Source organism: Podarcis bocagei, assembly GCF_964188305.1.
Source record: "Podarcis bocagei genome assembly, chromosome: 5".
In the NCBI taxonomy this organism is placed as follows: Eukaryota; Metazoa; Chordata; class Lepidosauria; order Squamata; family Lacertidae; genus Podarcis; species Podarcis bocagei.
The window spans coordinates 98,923,200-98,942,167 of record NC_138129.1 but is presented as its reverse complement, the minus strand read 5'-3'; the positions used below and the strand labels follow the sequence as shown (position 1 = coordinate 98,942,167).

The 18,968-nt window shown below is 40.9% G+C and overlaps 1 protein-coding gene and 1 long non-coding RNA gene across 9 annotated transcripts in view; one reads left to right on the top strand and one right to left on the bottom strand.

Moving 5' to 3' along the window:
* Positions 1–18,968, bottom strand: part of LOC308587144 — a 173,094-nt gene that overhangs the window by 104,268 nt on the left and 49,858 nt on the right. The window lies entirely within an intron of this gene.
* Positions 1–18,968, top strand: part of RABGAP1L (RAB GTPase activating protein 1 like) — a 161,143-nt gene that overhangs the window by 128,525 nt on the left and 13,650 nt on the right. For 3 of the 8 annotated variants that reach the window (XM_081194342.1, XM_081194346.1, XM_081194347.1), the window contains one exon: positions 3,410–3,502. In XM_081194342.1, the coding sequence (XP_081050468.1) occupies positions 3,410–3,502 (93 nt within the window). Of the gene's footprint in view, positions 1–3,409; positions 3,579–3,744; positions 4,438–9,346; positions 9,553–18,968 lie in introns of those variants that run through there. The other 5 variants (XM_081194345.1, XM_081194349.1, XM_081194344.1 and 2 more) reach the window with 4 other exon arrangements.

Sequence of the window (18,968 nt, the reverse complement as noted above, 5' to 3'; positions counted from 1 at the left end):
ATGAAGAAGCAGCTTCCCCAGTACTCCTTTAATGGATGAATTGGCCTTAAAATGGTCACTTTTCCAGAACTGCAGTGGACCTTCCTTTCTTCTGAGGGCTTTTGTGTATGATTAAGCACCTCACATAGAATACATTATTTGGATTGTCTTCCCATTTGGATCCTTCGGATTGCCCTCCAGGAGACTTCAGTAAACAAAAATTCATAGTAAGAAATTTCCAGTTTTGGCTTGTCTGCTGTGCCAGGTCTGGTATGTTGATTCCCTTGATTAGATTTCTTACACTTTAACAGAAAAACAAATGGGTCTCTTGTCCCTCATTGAAATTTTACTTTGGCTTTTTCCTCTGCCTTGAGCAGAATCTTTATATCTGTAACTTTGAGCCTAATGTGCTGAGACAACATATCTCTTCACACCTAATAGCAATATTACTGTTTTCGGGAGGACAATAGAAGTATCCAAAAAATATGGGATAATTTTCTCTATCTGACTTCTACATTCATTCTTTCAAACATAAATCTATTAGGGTATATTATATTTCTTTTACTCTAATTTAATTAGTGTATTCTATGCAAAGTATGTTATTAATTGGAACCAATTGATTAATAACTTGTAGTATGAGACTATGGGCTGTATGTGATCATAATTTGTTATGCTAGATTCCAATCTGAGCAAAATTATATAGAATCAGAGCTGAGCTTTCTATAACTGAAAGAGAATTTGAAATATTGTATTTGTGATTTTAAAAAGTTCCCCAATTAATATTGATTTGGCATAGAAGCATTTGTTTGCCTGTTTCGAATAGACTACGGAATGAAAGCTCCACCTACTTTCCTACCTCTGTAATGGAGCTAAACATGGAATTGGAGCTTGGACACATAGGCTAGTGATAAATGTACACTCATTTCTGTGTTATGGTAAACACATTCACATGTCATGAGCAGAAACAAGCCACAGTGAGCCATGGATTTGAACACAGCCTCCCTTCTCCTCCCACAGGGCTGGGAGAAGAATTTCAGAAGCATTGGCTTTCAATTTTGGTTAACCACTGTGTGGCATGTTATCTAGACCCAGAGGAGTGGTTAACATAAACTTATATTTGTTTCAGCAAGTGAGCTTCAGCAAACATGCTTTGAAGCTGGCTTGTTTGAAACTAGCCATAGTTAATGTTAACTGCAGTTATTTGGGCTTTATAACACAAAAAACTGGTTAACCAAATCTGAAAGCAAAGCTTCCAAGATGGAGGAGAGTGCATGAGCCTAAGCTTTGCTGCTGCTCATTCTTGCCATGCACGTCATGCACTAGCAATTAACAGCAATTTTACTTACTGCTGTTCCCTCAAAAGCCAACTTTAGTGTTTCTGACACTGCCCCTGCAAACTCTCGAATCTTCTTTTGCCTTAGTGGCAATGCTTTACACACCGGTTTATACACTACCCTGTATTTTCTGTTATTGTCTTGCTTCTGTTGACAGAAGGGTAGTGGCAAAACATCAGGGAATATAAGAAGTGCATTTGCTGAGAGGTATCCTAGCAACATGTTAGGAATCTGCTGTGTCCCCATGCACAAAACATCAGCATGCTGAGGAGGGCACAGAAGGCAGTCTGATGTGCTTTGCATCTGCTCTTCAGGATCTGGATTTTAAGTGTGTGATCAGAGTTTTAAAAGCCAAGGATATATAGGAAAAAGAATATGGGTTTTAAAAACTTTTATTTGCTTAGGTCTGCCCCACTTTCTTCCTGACTGATCAAATTGAAGCATTTTTTGCCTCTGAATTATACTGAATTAAGATTGTCTTGGGTAGCTAGGGAAGGGAGGCTTTTGCCTTCTGTTTTATCTTGTAAAAACTGAACATTATTGCAAATCCTGAATTTCTTCTTTTGGAAAGAAATTGACAAAGTCATTTGAAAGAGCAACATTAAGACTGCAGTTCCACCTTCTCTCCCCAAGAGCAGTTGTGCTGATGCTATCGTTGGACTCAACAGAAGTTAATTTAATATGTGTTGACACACTATTAGTGTTCACATGTAGCATTAAACCATGGTTTAATGCTACATATGTGATCTGCCGTAAGCCCAAGTGAAATGCTGGACTCCTGCACTACCTTCTTCTGTATGGCCAGGAGCAGGATTTTGTCAGAGATGAATCCTCAATTTTGTCAGAGTAAAAATTCTGGCTTACAACAAACTTTAAACAGCCCAGCTTCATACATCATCACGAGATTTGGAGTGAACTGTCATAAAAATGCAGATGGCATCCAGCTCTATCTTTTGTTCCATCTGAATCAGAGAGGTGGTTGAGGTGTTGGACCAGTGATTGGAGGTAGTGATGGCTTGGATGTAGGTCAATAAACTGAAGCTGAATCCTGAAAAGAGAGGTGTTATGTATTCCAGATGCTCATGTCCAGGAGGTAGGAAAGTAGCCTGCCCTGGATAGGGTTGCACTCCCTTGGAAGGAGCAAGTTTGGGAGTGCTCCTCAATTCAACACTGACTAGAGGCTCAGGTGACCTCAGTGGCCAGGAGTGCCTTTTCCTGCTCCAACTGGTTTGCCAGCTGCAGCCCCTTTTGGAGATGCCTTGCCTACTGTACTCCATGCTGTAGTTAATTTCAAGGTTAGATTAATGCAGTGTGCTCCACATGCGGCTGCCGGTGAAGATGATTTGAAAACTTCAATTGGTCCAATATGCAGCAGCCAGATTGCTGGCTAGGGCTCTGTTTATATCTCATATAGCCTCTGCTTTAAAACTGCTGCACTGGTTGCAAGTTTGTTTCCAGGCCCAATTCAAGGTGCTCACATTAGTAGTTAAAGCCCTAAATCACTTAGGCCCCAAATATCTCCCTACGAACCCTCTTGGGTTCTGAGATCAGCACCTTCTTGGTAGTTCCTTCACCCTCAGAAGCTCATGGGAGGGAGGGCATTCACTGGTGGCTCCTAAGCTGTGAACCTCCCTTCCCACAGAGGTGTGTCTGGCACCTTCATTATACTGCTTGCAGAGAATACGGAAGACTCTTTAGCCTGGCTTTTGATACCTGCAGTGTCTTTTTTTAGGACCTCCTTATTTTTTGTGTTTTTAAGTTGTTTGAAATATTGAATTTTAACGTTGTAACCTGCCCTGGAACATAGGGTGAAGGGTGGGTTGTTGTTAATTTCTTCATTAAGAGCCTTTTACTTTTCCTCCCCTAATTCTGCCCACCAGGGCAAGGGGCACCATATTATACAGTTTTACTTTAGACAGTGCTTGAATTTCAGAGACAGACTTTAACGTTGCTCATTTGCTGAACTTCAGTAGGGAATGTCCGGATCTTCCGTTACCCTCTCTGTGTTGGCACAGCAATTTGTCTCATTTTTCTCCCAGCCCCTACTCCCAAGTGTGCTCTTAACATCCCTAACATTAGTTTTTGTTCCTCTGTAGGTGCCCACAAAGAAGCTGAGGAAATATGAGAGGGAGTATCAGATGATGCGAGAGAATCAGCTGCAGCAGGAAGACCCTCTGGACAGATACAAGGTAATGGGATGCAAAGTATTCAAGCAACTTCCATTGACCTACTTAGGCAAAACGGGATCACCTTCAGAAGCTGAAAGTAGGTTTTCTAGTATTGTTTTCAACAGTAGTGTTGTGTTATATGTTTATTTTAAAAGGCACACTTCAGGCACTTTTTGTTGTTTGAAAATATGCATTTATATTTTGTTTAAAATAATTAAAAGGCACCATAAAGCCTGCCACATTATATTTTTTTATTCTTTCAGTTTATATGTTTGTAGGTAACACTTCTGCTGTTGAACTTTTCTGGGAAACTGCATGGGATCCTGAGAGAGAGAGAGAGATTCTCTACCACTGACACGCAAAGGAGGAAATATATTATGCTTTAGACAAAGCTCTGTGTGGTTCACTACCACAGACACATTTTGGAAGGTGCATGCTTCCAAGATTGACCTTTCACTCTCTGTGGTGCAAATCTTCCTCATAATTTGTTCATGTTTGTAGTTGTGTTTATCACACATAATGAGAGGCACACAATGGTTGAAATACTATATTTTATTGGGCCAAGTTTTTCTTAGGTCGTGGTTGTTCTAAGCAAGGATAGTCCTTAGTAAGGTGAAGCCTTGTCTCACCCATTTTTACTCTACCTTTGTTCTGAACTCCCAGGCCTCAAAAAGTCCTGATGTAGCATAGTGGCTAAGTGAGCAGGAAGTTTCTGTTTCAAATCCCGTCTCAGCCACAATTTCATTCCGCAAGCCACGATACCCTCAGACTCAGTTTGGCATCTATAATGTGGTAATAGTCATACTGGCCTACCTTACAGGGCTGTTGTAAGGATTATTGAGATAATGTATGTGAAGCACTTGGAATACTATGCGAGTGCTAAGTATCAAGTCTGAAAGCTTGCATTATGTAACTGGTCTAATAAAATAAAACATCCCCTGGCTGAATTTTATTAATATGGTGTCCTAATACCTATTTGTGGTCCTTGAGAGAAATGCAACATAAGTAAATCTATATTACCCCTTTCTTCTAAGAATTGATAAACCAACCCCCCACAAATAGGATGTTTTTATTCTTTTATTACATTGATCTGAAGCATAGCTTGGATTCTAGGTCAGAAGAAATTTTTTCATGGTGTTCTGGTTAGCATGGTCATGGTAGTGTGACATATATTGATTATTTTCTGTTTGTTTAATTAAAGTATTGATCGGGAATGTTAGTTCATTAGCTTCTTCCGCCGTAATGCAGGAGTCTCTGCCATTTTGTGGTGAGCAGATTTGTCGTACTGCAGTCCATTTCTAAAATAGGCTTTGCTGCTCAGAAATTTGTCAATACCACATTGACTGCCTATTAAGAGAAACATTAAAACCTGTACATACTGTAAATTTCCATACTTGGTAATCCATGCCTGGGCAAAACCTACAGAGAGCAAGCTGTGTGCAAATATATCTGAAAAGAAGAAGCACTTTGGGAATGATTCTTTTGTTTTCTACCACAAGACGTTAAGGGGAGGTAAAATATGTGGTTAGTTATGTTGAGAAAAATGCAGGAGGATTCCTGCATGAAGATGTTTCCTTGCTAGTTTGGGCTGGCTGTTTACTCTAAATGTGAAATATGTCATGCCCTTCTACAGAAACATCCATTAGCAAAAGAGTTGGCAGTTAAGGTGAAGCCCAAATCCTTGCACACAAATCCTCATTGGCCAGGTAAAATCTTTCCTCCAGAGGGCGCCTGTATTGCGGCTATATTACTAGTTATCCTTGTTTACTGTGAAAAGGTGCACACGCAGGCAGATGGGAGAGGCATGGTTTCAATAGGGCAATGGTGGGTTCTTTCTTTGTTGCTTAAACTTCGTTTGTGTTGCATAAGGTGAACTTTCACCACTTGGTACCACTGGCTTCAAGGTGTGGGTTGCTTACAAACACTTTCAGATACATTTGGGGTTGCAGTGTCCCCAGAAGCAGGATTTGAGTTTTGCTGGATCACAAGGAAAGTTCTAACTTGATTTTTTTTTTTAAAAAAGTTACGTTTTTAAAATAATGTAAACCTCTGTAGTATTATTGGTCCCTAATACTGTTTGTGTTGATATTACAGAAGGTGACTAATTTGCTTTTTCTGCAATTAGTAAAAAAATATTCCTTTAGTCTAAATAATTGTTTTTGTTGCCCTCTGTGCTCCTTTCTCACCAGAAGTGGGTGGAACAGGTTCAGCATTATGCACCTGTGTGCGTGATGAGTAGCTTATCCATTTGAGCAGCATTTTGCAGGGTTTCTTTGCCCCCTAGTATTTTGTGTGTATTATTTTTCAGTTGTCCCTGGCATTTCAGCAGGGGTTTTGACCACAAAAAGTATTAAGAATAAAAACATTGATTTTTTTATTTATTAAGCTAAGGAGTTGTGACTCACAGGGTGATTTACATCTCATGGTTGAGGACTGACCTGGAGCATGTAGTTGTAGAAGATGAAGGCATGTTTTTTGACTCATTTCCAGTGCTGTTAGGGTGCACTTGACAACAAAGGGTTAAGACTGTAAATTATGTATCTCTTTTTCAAAGCTGATGTTTATTTCAGGAATGAGATAGACTTTCCTTCCACAAATACAAATGATGATACGTTTGGCTTAGACAATAAATAATAGACACATGCTCATCATATTCTTGATTCAAATTTTCTTCTGATGTGATCAGGAGACAATATTCAGGAACAAGAGAGGCTTCCTCGAAATACGTTTGCTTAGATTCATAGAACTGTAGAGTTGGAAGGGATCCCAAGGGTCATCTAGTTCAACCCCTGCAATGCAAAAATCTCAGCTAAAGCATCCATGACAGATGGGCATCCAATCTCTGCTTAAAAAACTCCAATGAAGGAGAGTCCACAACCTCCCGAGGGAGACAGTTCCTCTCTCGACCAGCTCTTACGGTCAGACAGTTCTTCCTGATGTTTAGTCGGAATCTCATTTCTTAAAGTCATTGGTTTGAGTCCTACCCTCCAGAGCAAGAGAAAACAAGCTTGTTCCCTCTTCCATGTGACAGCCCTTGAGATATTTGAAGATGGTTATCATATCTCCTCCCAGTCTCCTCTTTTCCAGGCTAAACATAACCAACTCCTTCCATCGTTCCTCATAAGGCTTGGTTTCCAAGTCCCTTGGTCGCCTTCCTCTGCACATGTTCCAGCTTGTCAACATCCTTCTTAAATTGTGGTGCCCAGAACTGGACACAGTATTCCAAGTGTGGTCTGACCAAGGCAGAATAGAGTGGTACTATTACTTCCCTTGATCTGGACACTAGACTTCTGTGGATGCAGCCTAGAATAGCATTAGCTCCCCCCCCCCCGCTGCCTCACACTTTTTACTCAAGTTAAGCCTGTAGTCCACCAAGACCCCTAGATCCTTTTCACATGTACTGCTAGTAAGCCAGGTGTTCCCTATCTTCTATTTGTGCATCTGGTTCTTCCTGCCTAAGTGCAGAAACTTACATTTGTCCCTGTTGAAATACATTTTGTTAGCTTGCGCCCAGTTCTCCAATCTGTTAAGGTCAACTTGAATTTTGATTCTGTCATCTGCGGCATTAGCTGCGCCTCCCACTTTGCAAATATGATGAGCATCCCCTCAATTCCTTCATCCAAGTTGTTTATAAAGATGTTGAACAACAACGGGCCCAGGACAGAACCCTGTGGCACCCAACTTGTCACTTTTTTCCAGGATGGCAAGGAACCATTAATGAGTACTCTTTGGGTTCAGTCAGTCAACCAGCCACAAATCCACCTAGCAGTTACCTCATTCAACCCACATTTTACCAGCTTCCTCGCAAGAATATCATGGGGGACTTTGTCAAAAGCCTTCCTGAAATCAAGATACACTAAGTCCACAGCATTCCCCTGATCCACCAAGCTTGTTACTCCAAGAACAACAACAAAAAGAGATTTGTCTGGCATGACCTAATTTTTAGAAACCTATGCTTATTGTCAACTAGGTACATTTGCATTGGTAGCCAGATACTGTTGAACTTTGACACCATCACTGATTAATATGCCTTTGAGCAAAAAGCATGTATATCCTGTGTTAACCAAACCCTCCTGTTGCAGAGTCCTCTATTACCTTTGAAGGGGTAAAACATCACCCATAGCTCCAGTCTTGGGTATTAATACCACTACTCTCCTTTTAAGCCTTTAAGCTAGTGTGTTGTAGGAGCAACTACACTGTCCAGGCACTTGTCCTCCGAATTTGGAAGCTGCCAGCTAGACATAAGAATCAGCTGCCCTCTCTTGATTCACTGGGAGCCCAGATCTTTGAGTGTGTGATCTAAAGCAACCAATCAAATTGTAAGGTTGAAGTATTCAGAAGCTGTACAACCTAAGTTCATTTTAAATGTGACTTGTACAGGAGAAAGTTTTAATAGGTTCTGAGGTGTGACATTTGGATTTTCCACCTTGACACCAAAATATATTGGTCTTGTACAATTCCAAACATATTTTACTGGTAGCGGCCCCCTGATTCTGTGAAACTTGCTTCTGACTAATCATGCTTAGGATTAGGAATGTCCTAGTCAGTTTGGCTCATTGGTTGTCAGCTGGTGGGCTGGGACCCACTATGGTTCATGGCTCAACAGCAGCACTTAGGTAAAGGTAAAGGTACCCCTGCCCGTACGGGCCAGTCTTGCCAGACTCTAGGGTTGTGCGCTCATCTCATTCTATAGGCCGGGAGCCAGCGCTGTCGGCAGACACTTCCGGGTCATGTGGCCAGCGTGACAAGCTGCATCTGGCGAGCCAGCGCAGCACACGGAACGCCGTTTACCTTCCCACTGGTTAGCAGTCCCTATTTATCTACTTGCACCCGGGGGTGCTTTCGAACTGCTAGGTTGGCAGGCGCTGGGACCGAACGGCGGGAGCGCACCCCGCTGCGGGGATTCGAACCGCCGGCCATGCGATCGGCAAGCCCTAGGCGCTGAGGCTTTTTACCCACAGCGCCACCCGTGTCCCTTCAACAGCAGCACTTACCACCATATAAATATGGGGGTGAGGGGGAGGAAGAAAAGAAATTTGTCCACAAATGCATGTTTGGTATAACAGCGGGTCCTGGCATTCCAGGATTTCAGTTATTTGGCACCTATAGCTGAAAATGCCTCTTCCCCTCCCCTGGGAATAAAAATGCAAGAATAATAAACAACAGTCTGCTCTTGCTTTGCGGCAGCCAAAATAAGACACCCATGGAGCCATTTCACCCTGTCCAATGGCAAGACCTAGCTAATCCTTTTTACCACATGGTTACTCAAATAAATTCTATCCTGTGTTGCTGCTGCTCTCCCTGACTGCAAGAGTAGGAAAAAAGAATCACATATTGAATGCCGTTTTTCTTTTTGAAGAACAATTTCTAAATAATGGCATTCTGGACGACTGTGTGCTTAAATTACTCATAGCAACAGACAACACAGTGGAAAAACGTTGTGATGTGTTCCACAAAGCACATAGTCTAACTTTAGCTTTTATATTTTGGCAGTCTTAATGGCTTGCAATAATTTATCTTATGTTTAACCTCCTTTTTGGCTGCATTTCAAACCATCACATATCCAAGGTTCTGGTTTTCTTACTAATTTTAACAACTACCCATATTGAAGCAACTCCGTGTCCAAATAGTCGCTCTGTTGCAATGAAGTATAATGAAGGCGTTTAGCAAGGGGTGTGTGTGACACATTTAGTTACACCCAGCTTTAGGAATAATATTGTAATCTTTTTGCATCAGTCTACATGTTCATTCTCTATGCTGAATGAGGATAGTTGAGGGTGGAGTTAAGTGTATTGCAGCCTTCCTGAGTTGGAACTTGTCTTCTTGTTTCAAGCTTCCTCTTTTTAATCAAATGTTGCCTTTAATAGGTCACAGCTGGAAGAGGTTATATCCTTTTTAAAAGGAAAAAGGAAAAAGCCAAACCCCCTCACAGAGCACGCTCCCAAGCTGGTTTTTCCCCTGCTTCCTAATTGTTGTTGATTGATATTTAAATTTCACTGGATTACTTCTCTCTCTCTCTCAACTTTATATCTATGATTGAAAGCAGTAGTTGTTCTGTGACTTGTATGGAGGTAAGTTTTATATCTCTGTGTTACTGTATTACATATTTTCCTCTCTGTTTTGGAAATGCAGTGTCCTTCTTGACAGCTCATAACAAGCAATTTCCTCAACTTCATTCCCTCTATTAATGCTACAGCTTGGATTGGGGGTGTAGTAGTAATAGTAGCTAGTACTGGAGGATTAGTACAAGAAGTCTCTGTTTACCTATCTATCTTTAAATTGGCTAGCATGGTCATAAATGTTTTCTTCTAGAATGTAATAGTATTTACAAGTGGGTTATAGTTAAAGTGAATCTAAAACTTCCTAGAAGCAACAGAATTAACCTGTGTATTCCTTGAGATGCATAATTTAAGTTCTTTTCCCTCTGGGGTTCTCAGTTTTCTCATGATTTAAGCATTTTAAAACCGATTATTTCTAGAAGAATTATAACTCCTTTGCAGAAAGCAAGGGCTCATTCTGACATAATATAATTCCTCCCTAGGGGAACATTTGGGGGGTGGGGGTGGGATGTTGAAATCATACCCAGTGATTTAATTCTACAGCACAAAGGAGTAAAGGCAGCTTGATAGTGACCATCAGCCAAAAAAGAAAGAAAAAGAATAGTTTTGACCAGAGGGCTTTCATTCAGTCATTTGCTACAGCACCTCTATTTTTAAAATTGACCATTTTTTAAAAAATAGTGTAGAATGGGAGGACACTGCAATTCCTACCACACAGCTTGCTTGCTCACTTGTCTGTAAATGAATAGCAAGGCATCTGAAGTTCACGTTTGTGCTACTTGCTTTGCAAACACCGAAGCTTTTGGTAAGCAGATAACAAAGGGTGTAAAGCCAACTATTGTTCACATTTGTGCTGCTTGCTTTGCCAGCACCAAAGCTTTTGGTAAGCAGATAACAACAGCTGTAAAGCCAACTATTGCTCATGAAGAAAAGCTCCCTTCAAGGCTGCAAAGAGTTGAAATGGGGACCCAAGGAGATGTGCACTTAAGTATTTAGCAGTCAGTTGCATATCTTGTTTTTTCTAAACAAATTTATGGGGTGGGAAAGCCCAGTCTCACCATGGGGGCAGTGAGTGAGAAGGGGTGGCTTATTTCTTCCCGGTTCCACTGAGATAAGGGAAACTCCCATTGCTACAGTTATCAGTCCACAATTTACACAGAATTTGGAATCTTTTTTACCCTAGGCAAGAGAGTTGCCAACTTGAGGCTTTTCCCTACCCTTGTCAGCTAGCTTTCTTTAAGTAATATTTTCTTATGTGTTGTGGCTGAAAACAGTTGTGGATGTTTACTTATTTATTTTAGGTGTAACTCTAGTTTACAGCTGCACTTGGAAGTATGCCTTATAGATTCAGGAAGAGCTAGTGTTAGGTTGAGTTCACATCTTAGCACAATTTCCCCACTTCCCTTATCTCATGCTGGGCATCTATCCACAGCTTCACAATTTAATTATAGAAGTAGTTGCCGTGAGTCCCAGAATTCTCCTGGAGCTCCTGAAGGGTGTTCCTAACCTTCAGGATGAGCCCCATCCCCAGGACAGCAGCAGAGCCAACAAGTGTTGTAAATAAAAATATGCCCTTTTCCCTTATGGGGTATCCAAGAGCCCATATAGAGTCCTTACATAGGTTCCCTATTGGTAGGAGAAAATAACAGAGGCCAACCAGAGAATATTGAGAAGCAAAGCAGCTAGTAAGCTTGATCTTTATTGATCTGTTGCAACAGGGTACCCCCCTCACACGCAGGAGAGGAAGAGGACCCAGAACAATGGCCTGCAAGGCCTTATAAAGACTTTTGAAATTCCCCTTCTCTAGATCAGGACCACCCCCAGAAACATTATGCATACATCACAGAAGGGGTGTAACCTAAGACCACCCCTCAGATACATCCCACCTCCATCACAGAAATTTAAATGTTGTTTTTCTCTTGTCCTTGTTTATCTCCTGTCTAGCAGGTTACTTGATTGGATTTTCTGGGGAGCCTGGCCATTCTTTTGTAGTGCTAAAATACTTATTTCCTGGGCCAGGTCACAGGCTCACACCTTATTCAAACACAGATTAAAGGAAGAGACAATGGGGAGGCTTTTCCATTTTTAACCTTGCAGAGAAAGGATTTGGTCAGTTTAGGAATCAAAATGGTTCCTGTGCTGATCTATGTATGTGCAGTTATGAACATTACTATATATCTAAAACCATAAAATTCCTATCACAATATTCCCCCCTTTGGGGCTAGAATTTTTCTTAAAAATTTTTGCCCCACAAATAATAACATCGTATGTTGTAAATGGATGTGTTTGTATAAATATATCATAAAAATAACACATGTTGCGTTTTGCTACTAAATTACTTGTGGCATTCTAACACTTTGGGAGAGACCATTTACTCAATAGTGTTCTATGCTTTACACCTAGCAGGAAGGTAAGGTCCACTAATGACTGAAAAGTGCAGTTTGCTTCCCCCCCCCCATTTTTGTGTTCTCAGGTGTCAAGGTAGCTCTTCTGTGGTCTCACACTGACATATTGCTACAGCAACACATCCCTTCTGTTGAATCCCCTCAGGGCTTTCATTTAACCATGTCGCCTGGCATTCACCATAGCTGGCACAGGTTTTGGGCATCTCGTGAGGGAGAGGTCTTCGCCTTGGCCTTTAGCTATGGGATTTTATTATAGGCTGTGGTCTTGCACTCGCACAATGGGAAGTTGCTCACTTGCACTTAAAGGACCAAAAGCTAATTGCAGCCTGGATACACTTGCCCAATTCGAACTGAGTCCAATTTGAATTTATCTTGCCCCATGGTTCTCAACTCTTCAAACCAATCTGTTAAAAGAAAACCATTCTTAACAAGGGCAGTTGTCCAAATAAGTCAATTTAAGTCTATAAGGGATCATTCCTGCTAAACCAAAGCATATCCACCTTCATGTTTCTTAGAAGCTTCTCCTTGGTAAAGCAAGTTTTAGCACATTTTTTTAAAATGGGTAGGGAAGGTTGGCATAGTGCCAGGTGGGACAACGAATTGTGGTTATCTAAACATTGGACTACACAATAGTGTGAGCTATTGGAAAGTATAAAATGCATGAGAATTCTCCACTGGTGTGTAAGGAATAAGACATTAAACATAAAAACAGTTACACACAAAAATTGCCCCCCCCCTTTGTGGAAATCACACTGTCAGACTCATTTCAACATTCTTACATAATAACACATAATACAAAACAAAATAATTAAATATCTGTTGCATATCTGGACACAATTGTGATCTTTTACGTATGTATCTTTTGAATCCTGGAGCAGAGGCTTGAGGTTCAAGTGAAAAAATGTCCTTGCAATTCAACTCCTCCCCCCTTTGTCAGGTCCACTCCCCCCTTTGGCAGTCTATATCCTTTGAAAGAGATAACTGTGGGCACTTTGAAAACTCTGGTGTTGCAGGTCTTGTGAGTTGAGGGGTTGTTGCTGCTTTTCATCATTGCACATCTGTAGAAGTGATATCCTGTAAGGGGGCAGGGTTTTGGGAAGACTTAAAAACACAGTTACACAAGAAAGGGGCAAAAGGCAAAAAGGATGTCCTCCAGTTTCCATGGGAAGCTGCAAATATCACATTTCCATATAATTACAGTTATTATCTGCTAAGTTTGTTTGCTTTCCTTCACTTAATTTTTGTTGTTGTTGTTCTTTTCATATTATAAAATAAAAAATTACTCCACATGTATAGAAAGAGAACTGTAAAAAATACAAAGGTTAAAAAATAAAAAGGAAAGCAAAAAATTAGATTACCAGTTAGATGAAAACAAACTTGACACAAAAACATCAGATTCAGAAAAGAACTATTATTAAATATATTATCAAAACCACGCAGATTACTACTAGACTGAAAAAAAAAATACAAAGGTTAAAAAATACAAAAGAAAGCAAAAAATTAGAATACCAGTTAGATGAAAACAGACTTGACACAAAGACATCAGATTTAGAAAAGAATTATTATTAAATAATACAAAGATATTATCAAAAACCGCACAGATTACTACTGGACTGAAAAAATGGGAAAACAATGGGGAAAAACTTAAAATTCACCATATGCTATCTGATAAAAGAACTTCATGAAACTGACTTTCAACATGTGATGAACATGTCCCCAAAGTAAAACACACACACACAAAATGAGCTATGAGGAACCAAAAATAAATAAATGCTAAGACACACAATTAATAAGCAACCTGAAGTAACCTGAAGTAATCTGTTTTGGCATTCTAACATCCCAAATGAAAATAAAAGTGTTTCTTGATGTGACATCATCAGCTGTAATGTTAATACTGGGAAATGAGTTAATACCAAGAAAAATGAATGGCAATTTAAAGTTGTGCAGGTACCTTGCACTAGCCAAAATGACAGAATTAATAAGAAATGCTCAGGCAAAAAGGTAAACAAATACCATTCCACAAACAATGTTTGGTTGTGCTTCGATTAATTTCATATATATAATGGAAGAACTGATAAAACGAACTTAATAAACGAAACAAATTATTTGTAACCTAAAAAAAAATGTCAAAGCCACAAAGAGATAGATGGAAATCAACTAATATAGCAGGGATTCAGACTTGTTTTGCTGAACAGAAAGAAAGTGACTGTTTGGCTTTAAGGGAAGAAAGACAAAAGAAAAACAAATGCAATTACTTTTTATAGAGTATTTAAATCACTGTTTGCATCCCCTCATTATCATTTGTGCTGTGGGAGAAAAGAAAGGTCACTCTGTTAAAAGGGAAAATTATTTCATGTGAGAGGTCTGTCAGGAAATGCTGTTCCTAAAATGCATAGGCATATACACACCTGTTGAAAGGGAAAATTATTTCATGTGAGAGGTCTGACAGGAAATGCTGTTCCTAAAATGCATAGGCATACACACACACACACACACACAAACTGTTATAAAATCTACTCAAGAGAGGAACTCACAGTGGGAGTGCTTTGATATTTACCTGTGAAAAGAATTTGGCATGTCCAGTACTTGACTCTTTTGTATTAAGTAGCCCCTGGAGCAAAACACATTAAGGGTGATTTCCCTCAATGGCTATTTGGAAAGGTTTCTCCCTGCAGCACACTGCTCTCCAAACCTTCTCTCTCCCCCCTCCAATCTCTCTCTCTCTTTTTTTAAAGCTGATCTAGCCTCTGTGCATGTGCAGAGTTCATGCCTCAGCAAACCTTTTATACCATTGAAAATGTTGCATCTTTTGGCTCAATTAGAATAAGGAAGGGAAAGGTAAGGAGTAGATGTTAAAAATAGGGTTAGATTTTAAAACAAAAAAGAGAAACTCAGCAATTCAAGTATTCACCATTCAGCCCAAGCAAACTGAGACTGCTTCCTTTATGTACAGGAAAGGGCTAATATCCCTCTGGCCATTCGCGGAACAATCAACCGCTCTCTTATTTATGAGTAAAAATGGCCAGAGAGTTAGAATTCATAGGATTTTTCATTTTATTTTTTTAACATTCTCAGTCATGGTCAAGGCTAATTCTACTTAACTATATGAATTTTTGTGTGCTTAAACTTTGAGTAGACTTTTAAGTCTGGTTTTTGTAAATAATAGACAAAATGATAAACACTAATCACTTAAATGCCTGATATCACCAGTTCTGCTTCAAACATCACGAGCAAATCTGGGCTGAATTTCAACACATCAGCTACAAATTGGGAAAGTTGAAAGGGACCTGGGGTCATCTAGTCCAACCCTAAAATACAGGGTTCATAGCAAGATTTGTACTACCAGAAACACACACATTCACCTCTCACCTTTAAAAACAAAGAGCAAATCTGGGCTGGATTTCAACTCATCAGCCACAAATTGGGAAAGTTGAAAGGGACCTGGGGTCATCTAGTCCAACCCTAAAATACAGGGTTCATAGCAAGATTTGTACTACCAGAAACACACACATTCACCTCTCACCTTTAAAAACAAAGAGCAAATCTGGGCTGGATTTCAACTCATCAGCCACAAATTGGGAAAGTTGAAAGGGACCTGGGGTCATCTAGTCCAACCCTAAAATACAGGGTTCATAGCAAGATTTGTACTACCAGAGAGACACACACACATACTTATGTACACAGACACAACTGGGGAAGAGACCACAAGCCATGCGCCTATCATGTACTAAGGAAGAGGAAAATAAAAGTACCCAACCCTTTTAGCAGATCTTGAAGCTAGTTTGAGTGAGTGTTTACTTCCTTAGACTAAAGAGTGAAAGTTCCTAGATAAATTATCTTTAAAGACTGAAGTGAACATTTTTCCTAAGATAGGGAGAGGATCTCTTATAAAGCATAGTTAAAACAGCCATAGATTTGATTTAAAAGGAATACAAAAGTGACAATTTTTCCTGAACTTGCAGAGGAATAGTAAGCCTAATCTATGCCCCCCCCCCTTTGCAGTTTCCTTTAAAGGAAGCTTACTCGGAAGTAAATTTACCTGGCACAGAATAAGAAGGAGAAGGAAAAAAAACCTGAAAGAGACAGAATGAAACAAGGGGGGGCATTTTCTAAGAAAAGAGGCCAGGACGTCTTATAGAGACTGATACCAGGAGCCTTACAATAACTCTTCTGTCTAACCAAATCAAAGTTAAAACTGGACTCAGATATTTTTCTTAGAAGGAACACCATACTTTCATAGGCATATGCTTAATGAAATACATACACTGCATTTTAGCTTGAGAGAGCAGTTGGCTCAACTAGGCTTTTGCAGCAGAAACATTAGGTTACCCTCCCCACTGAAACTAGAGGAAGGAGGTGGGGTAATCCTCCTTTCAGAACACAAGTAGCGCGTATACAGGATTTTACCACTTGGGAGAAAAACTCTCTTTTAGAGCCTCTCTCAAATAACAAACATTTGCACACTTCATTCTCCATTTTGTCTTGTTTTTAAGACTGATAAGGTTCAACATGGCTTCCTTAGATTTAGAATTTGGAGCAAGCTTGCATTTTTATTTTAGATGGCACATTTAAGATAAGCAGCTGCTGGATGTTGCCTAAGTACAATTTAAACACTGGAAAAACGTTTCTTAAACACAAATTGAAGGGGACTGTCAGAGTCCAGGCGGGAAGTAAGCACCAACTGGGCTTCTTTCCCATCAGGAGTCTGTGGGTTCATTTCTTTTGATTGAGGTGCACCCATTTTAAGAATTTTAATAGCGCTAGCTTTTACTTTTATACTGCAGTCGGGGTTTTATCCCCACTTTTCAGGAAACACAATAAATAACCCACAGTACACTCAATTTGGACAACTCCGAGAATTAGTACTGTGACACACCGCCGTTCGTCTGGCCTGACTTACTAGGCTGGTACAGCTGTTGGCCTTTCCTGGCTACTAAGCTAACAGTGCGGTCAGCGATCTCAACCCCCCCCCTTTGGTCATTACTCAGCCAGGGAGCCCACAGCAACCTCCTGCCTCTTACAATCTAACCTGAGAGTTCCCTACTGGACGCTTGCGTAGCGCAGTGCCAGATTGGGACTCAGAAATGACAAAGAAGGAAAGGAATCAGGTGCCCTTGCTTTCTCTGCTCACAGGTCATCTCTAACAAAGATCGCCATGGCAGAGGTGCGGCTACACCTGGGAGTTATAGTTTTGGGAATTATAGTTTTCAGTGCAGAAGAAATTGCACAACCTTTCTGGGCAAAACTCCGAAGGAATAGGTTGGCATACAGAGTTAAGTGGAAGAAATCACACACAACCTTTGCCTGGGCATACTCCGAAGGGCTAGGGCTGGTGTTGAGATTGAGGGGACAGAAAGGAGAAGGCAATTTTTAGATGAGGAAAAAAGTAGAAATTTTAGATTTGAAGGGAAAAGGAAGAATTAAAGAATTTTGGTTGCTGTGGTTTAGAGACCCCAACCCACTACCCGTGTTTCCTACTTAATACTCACTTCCGCATGCACTGTTCCTGGTGATCCCACGATGTCTTGACTGGTTGTTTAAGGCCGGCCTGATCAAGATTTGCTTCCTCTGGTTAGCCCCGCTGAACTCCAAGTTATTGCCAGACCCTGGGACCGATGGAAGACTGGTTATTCCTCCTGGCAAACTGCCTGGTGCGCGCTGGATAACCAGTCCTTCCTCGTTTCCAGAATCCGGGTAACCAAAAGTCCCTTCGTGCGTGGTCGCCATCTGTTGTAAATAAAAATATGCCCTTTTCCCTTATGGGGTATCCAAGAGCCCATATAGAGTCCTTACATAGGTTCCCTATTGGTAGGAGAAAATAACAGAGGCCAACCAGAGAATATTGAGAAGCAAAGCAGCTAGTAAGCTTGATCTTTATTGATCTGTTGCAACAGGGTACCCCCCTCACACGCAGGAGAGGAAGAGGACCCAGAACAATGGCCTGCAAGGCCTTATAAAGACTTTTGAAATTCCCCTTCTCTAGATCAGGACCACCCCCAGAAACATTATGCATACATCACAGAAGGGGTGTAACCTAAGACCACCCCTCAGATACATCCCACCTCCATCACAGAAATTTAAATGTTGTTTTTCTCTTGTCCTTGTTTATCTCCTGTCTAGCAGGTTACTTGATTGGATTTTCTGGGGAGCCTGGCCATTCTTTTGTAGTGCTAAAATACTTATTTCCTGGGCCAGGTCACAGGCTCACACCTTATTCAAACACAGATTAAAGGAAGAGACAATGGGGAGGCTTTTCCATTTTTAACCTTGCAGAGAAAGGATTTGGTCAGTTTAGGAATCAAAATGGTTCCTGTGCTGATCTATGTATGTGCAGTTATGAACATTACTATATATCTAAAACCATAAAATTCCTATCACACAAGGATGGTCCTCTCTAGGTGGAGGAGCTGCTCTGCCCTCCCAGATCAGACCTATCAGGGCTTCTTTGTGAGCTACTCAAGGTCACCAGTGTAAAACAAAATATTTCCTTTCTTGATTTATTATTATTGCCTTTTCATTTCCCCCTCTACACCACCCAACACCTCACAGCTAGGGATTGGGCACAGGGAACAGAGCAGGTCAACATTAGAGACTGCATGCCATTGATGCAATGGGACAGCAAGCAGGCTCCTCACCCCTCACTCCAGGGGACCAGACATGAGCTTTGGGCTGCTGGGGTAACTGCAGCAGACATGAAATCCCAGAAAGATGTGTCGGGGACACAGTGGTACCAGGGGAAGGCCAAGCACTGCAGTCCTCGCAGGCTGGCTCTTCAGCATCTCATGATATGAGGCTCTTATTCCCAATGCCAATAGACCTCTGGATCTGGGTAGTGAGTTACACCCAAATGTTTCACTTGGATGAGGGGAATGATTGCCCCTGAAATACCCTGGCTGGTTTTGTATTTGGAAGGGGATGGGAGGAGCAGCCATATCTGTTCCAGTTTGGGGTCTAGAAAGTTCCAGCAGGAAACAGCAAAAGCACTATCCTTGGGAGCACACTAGCCACAAAAGGAACAGGAGG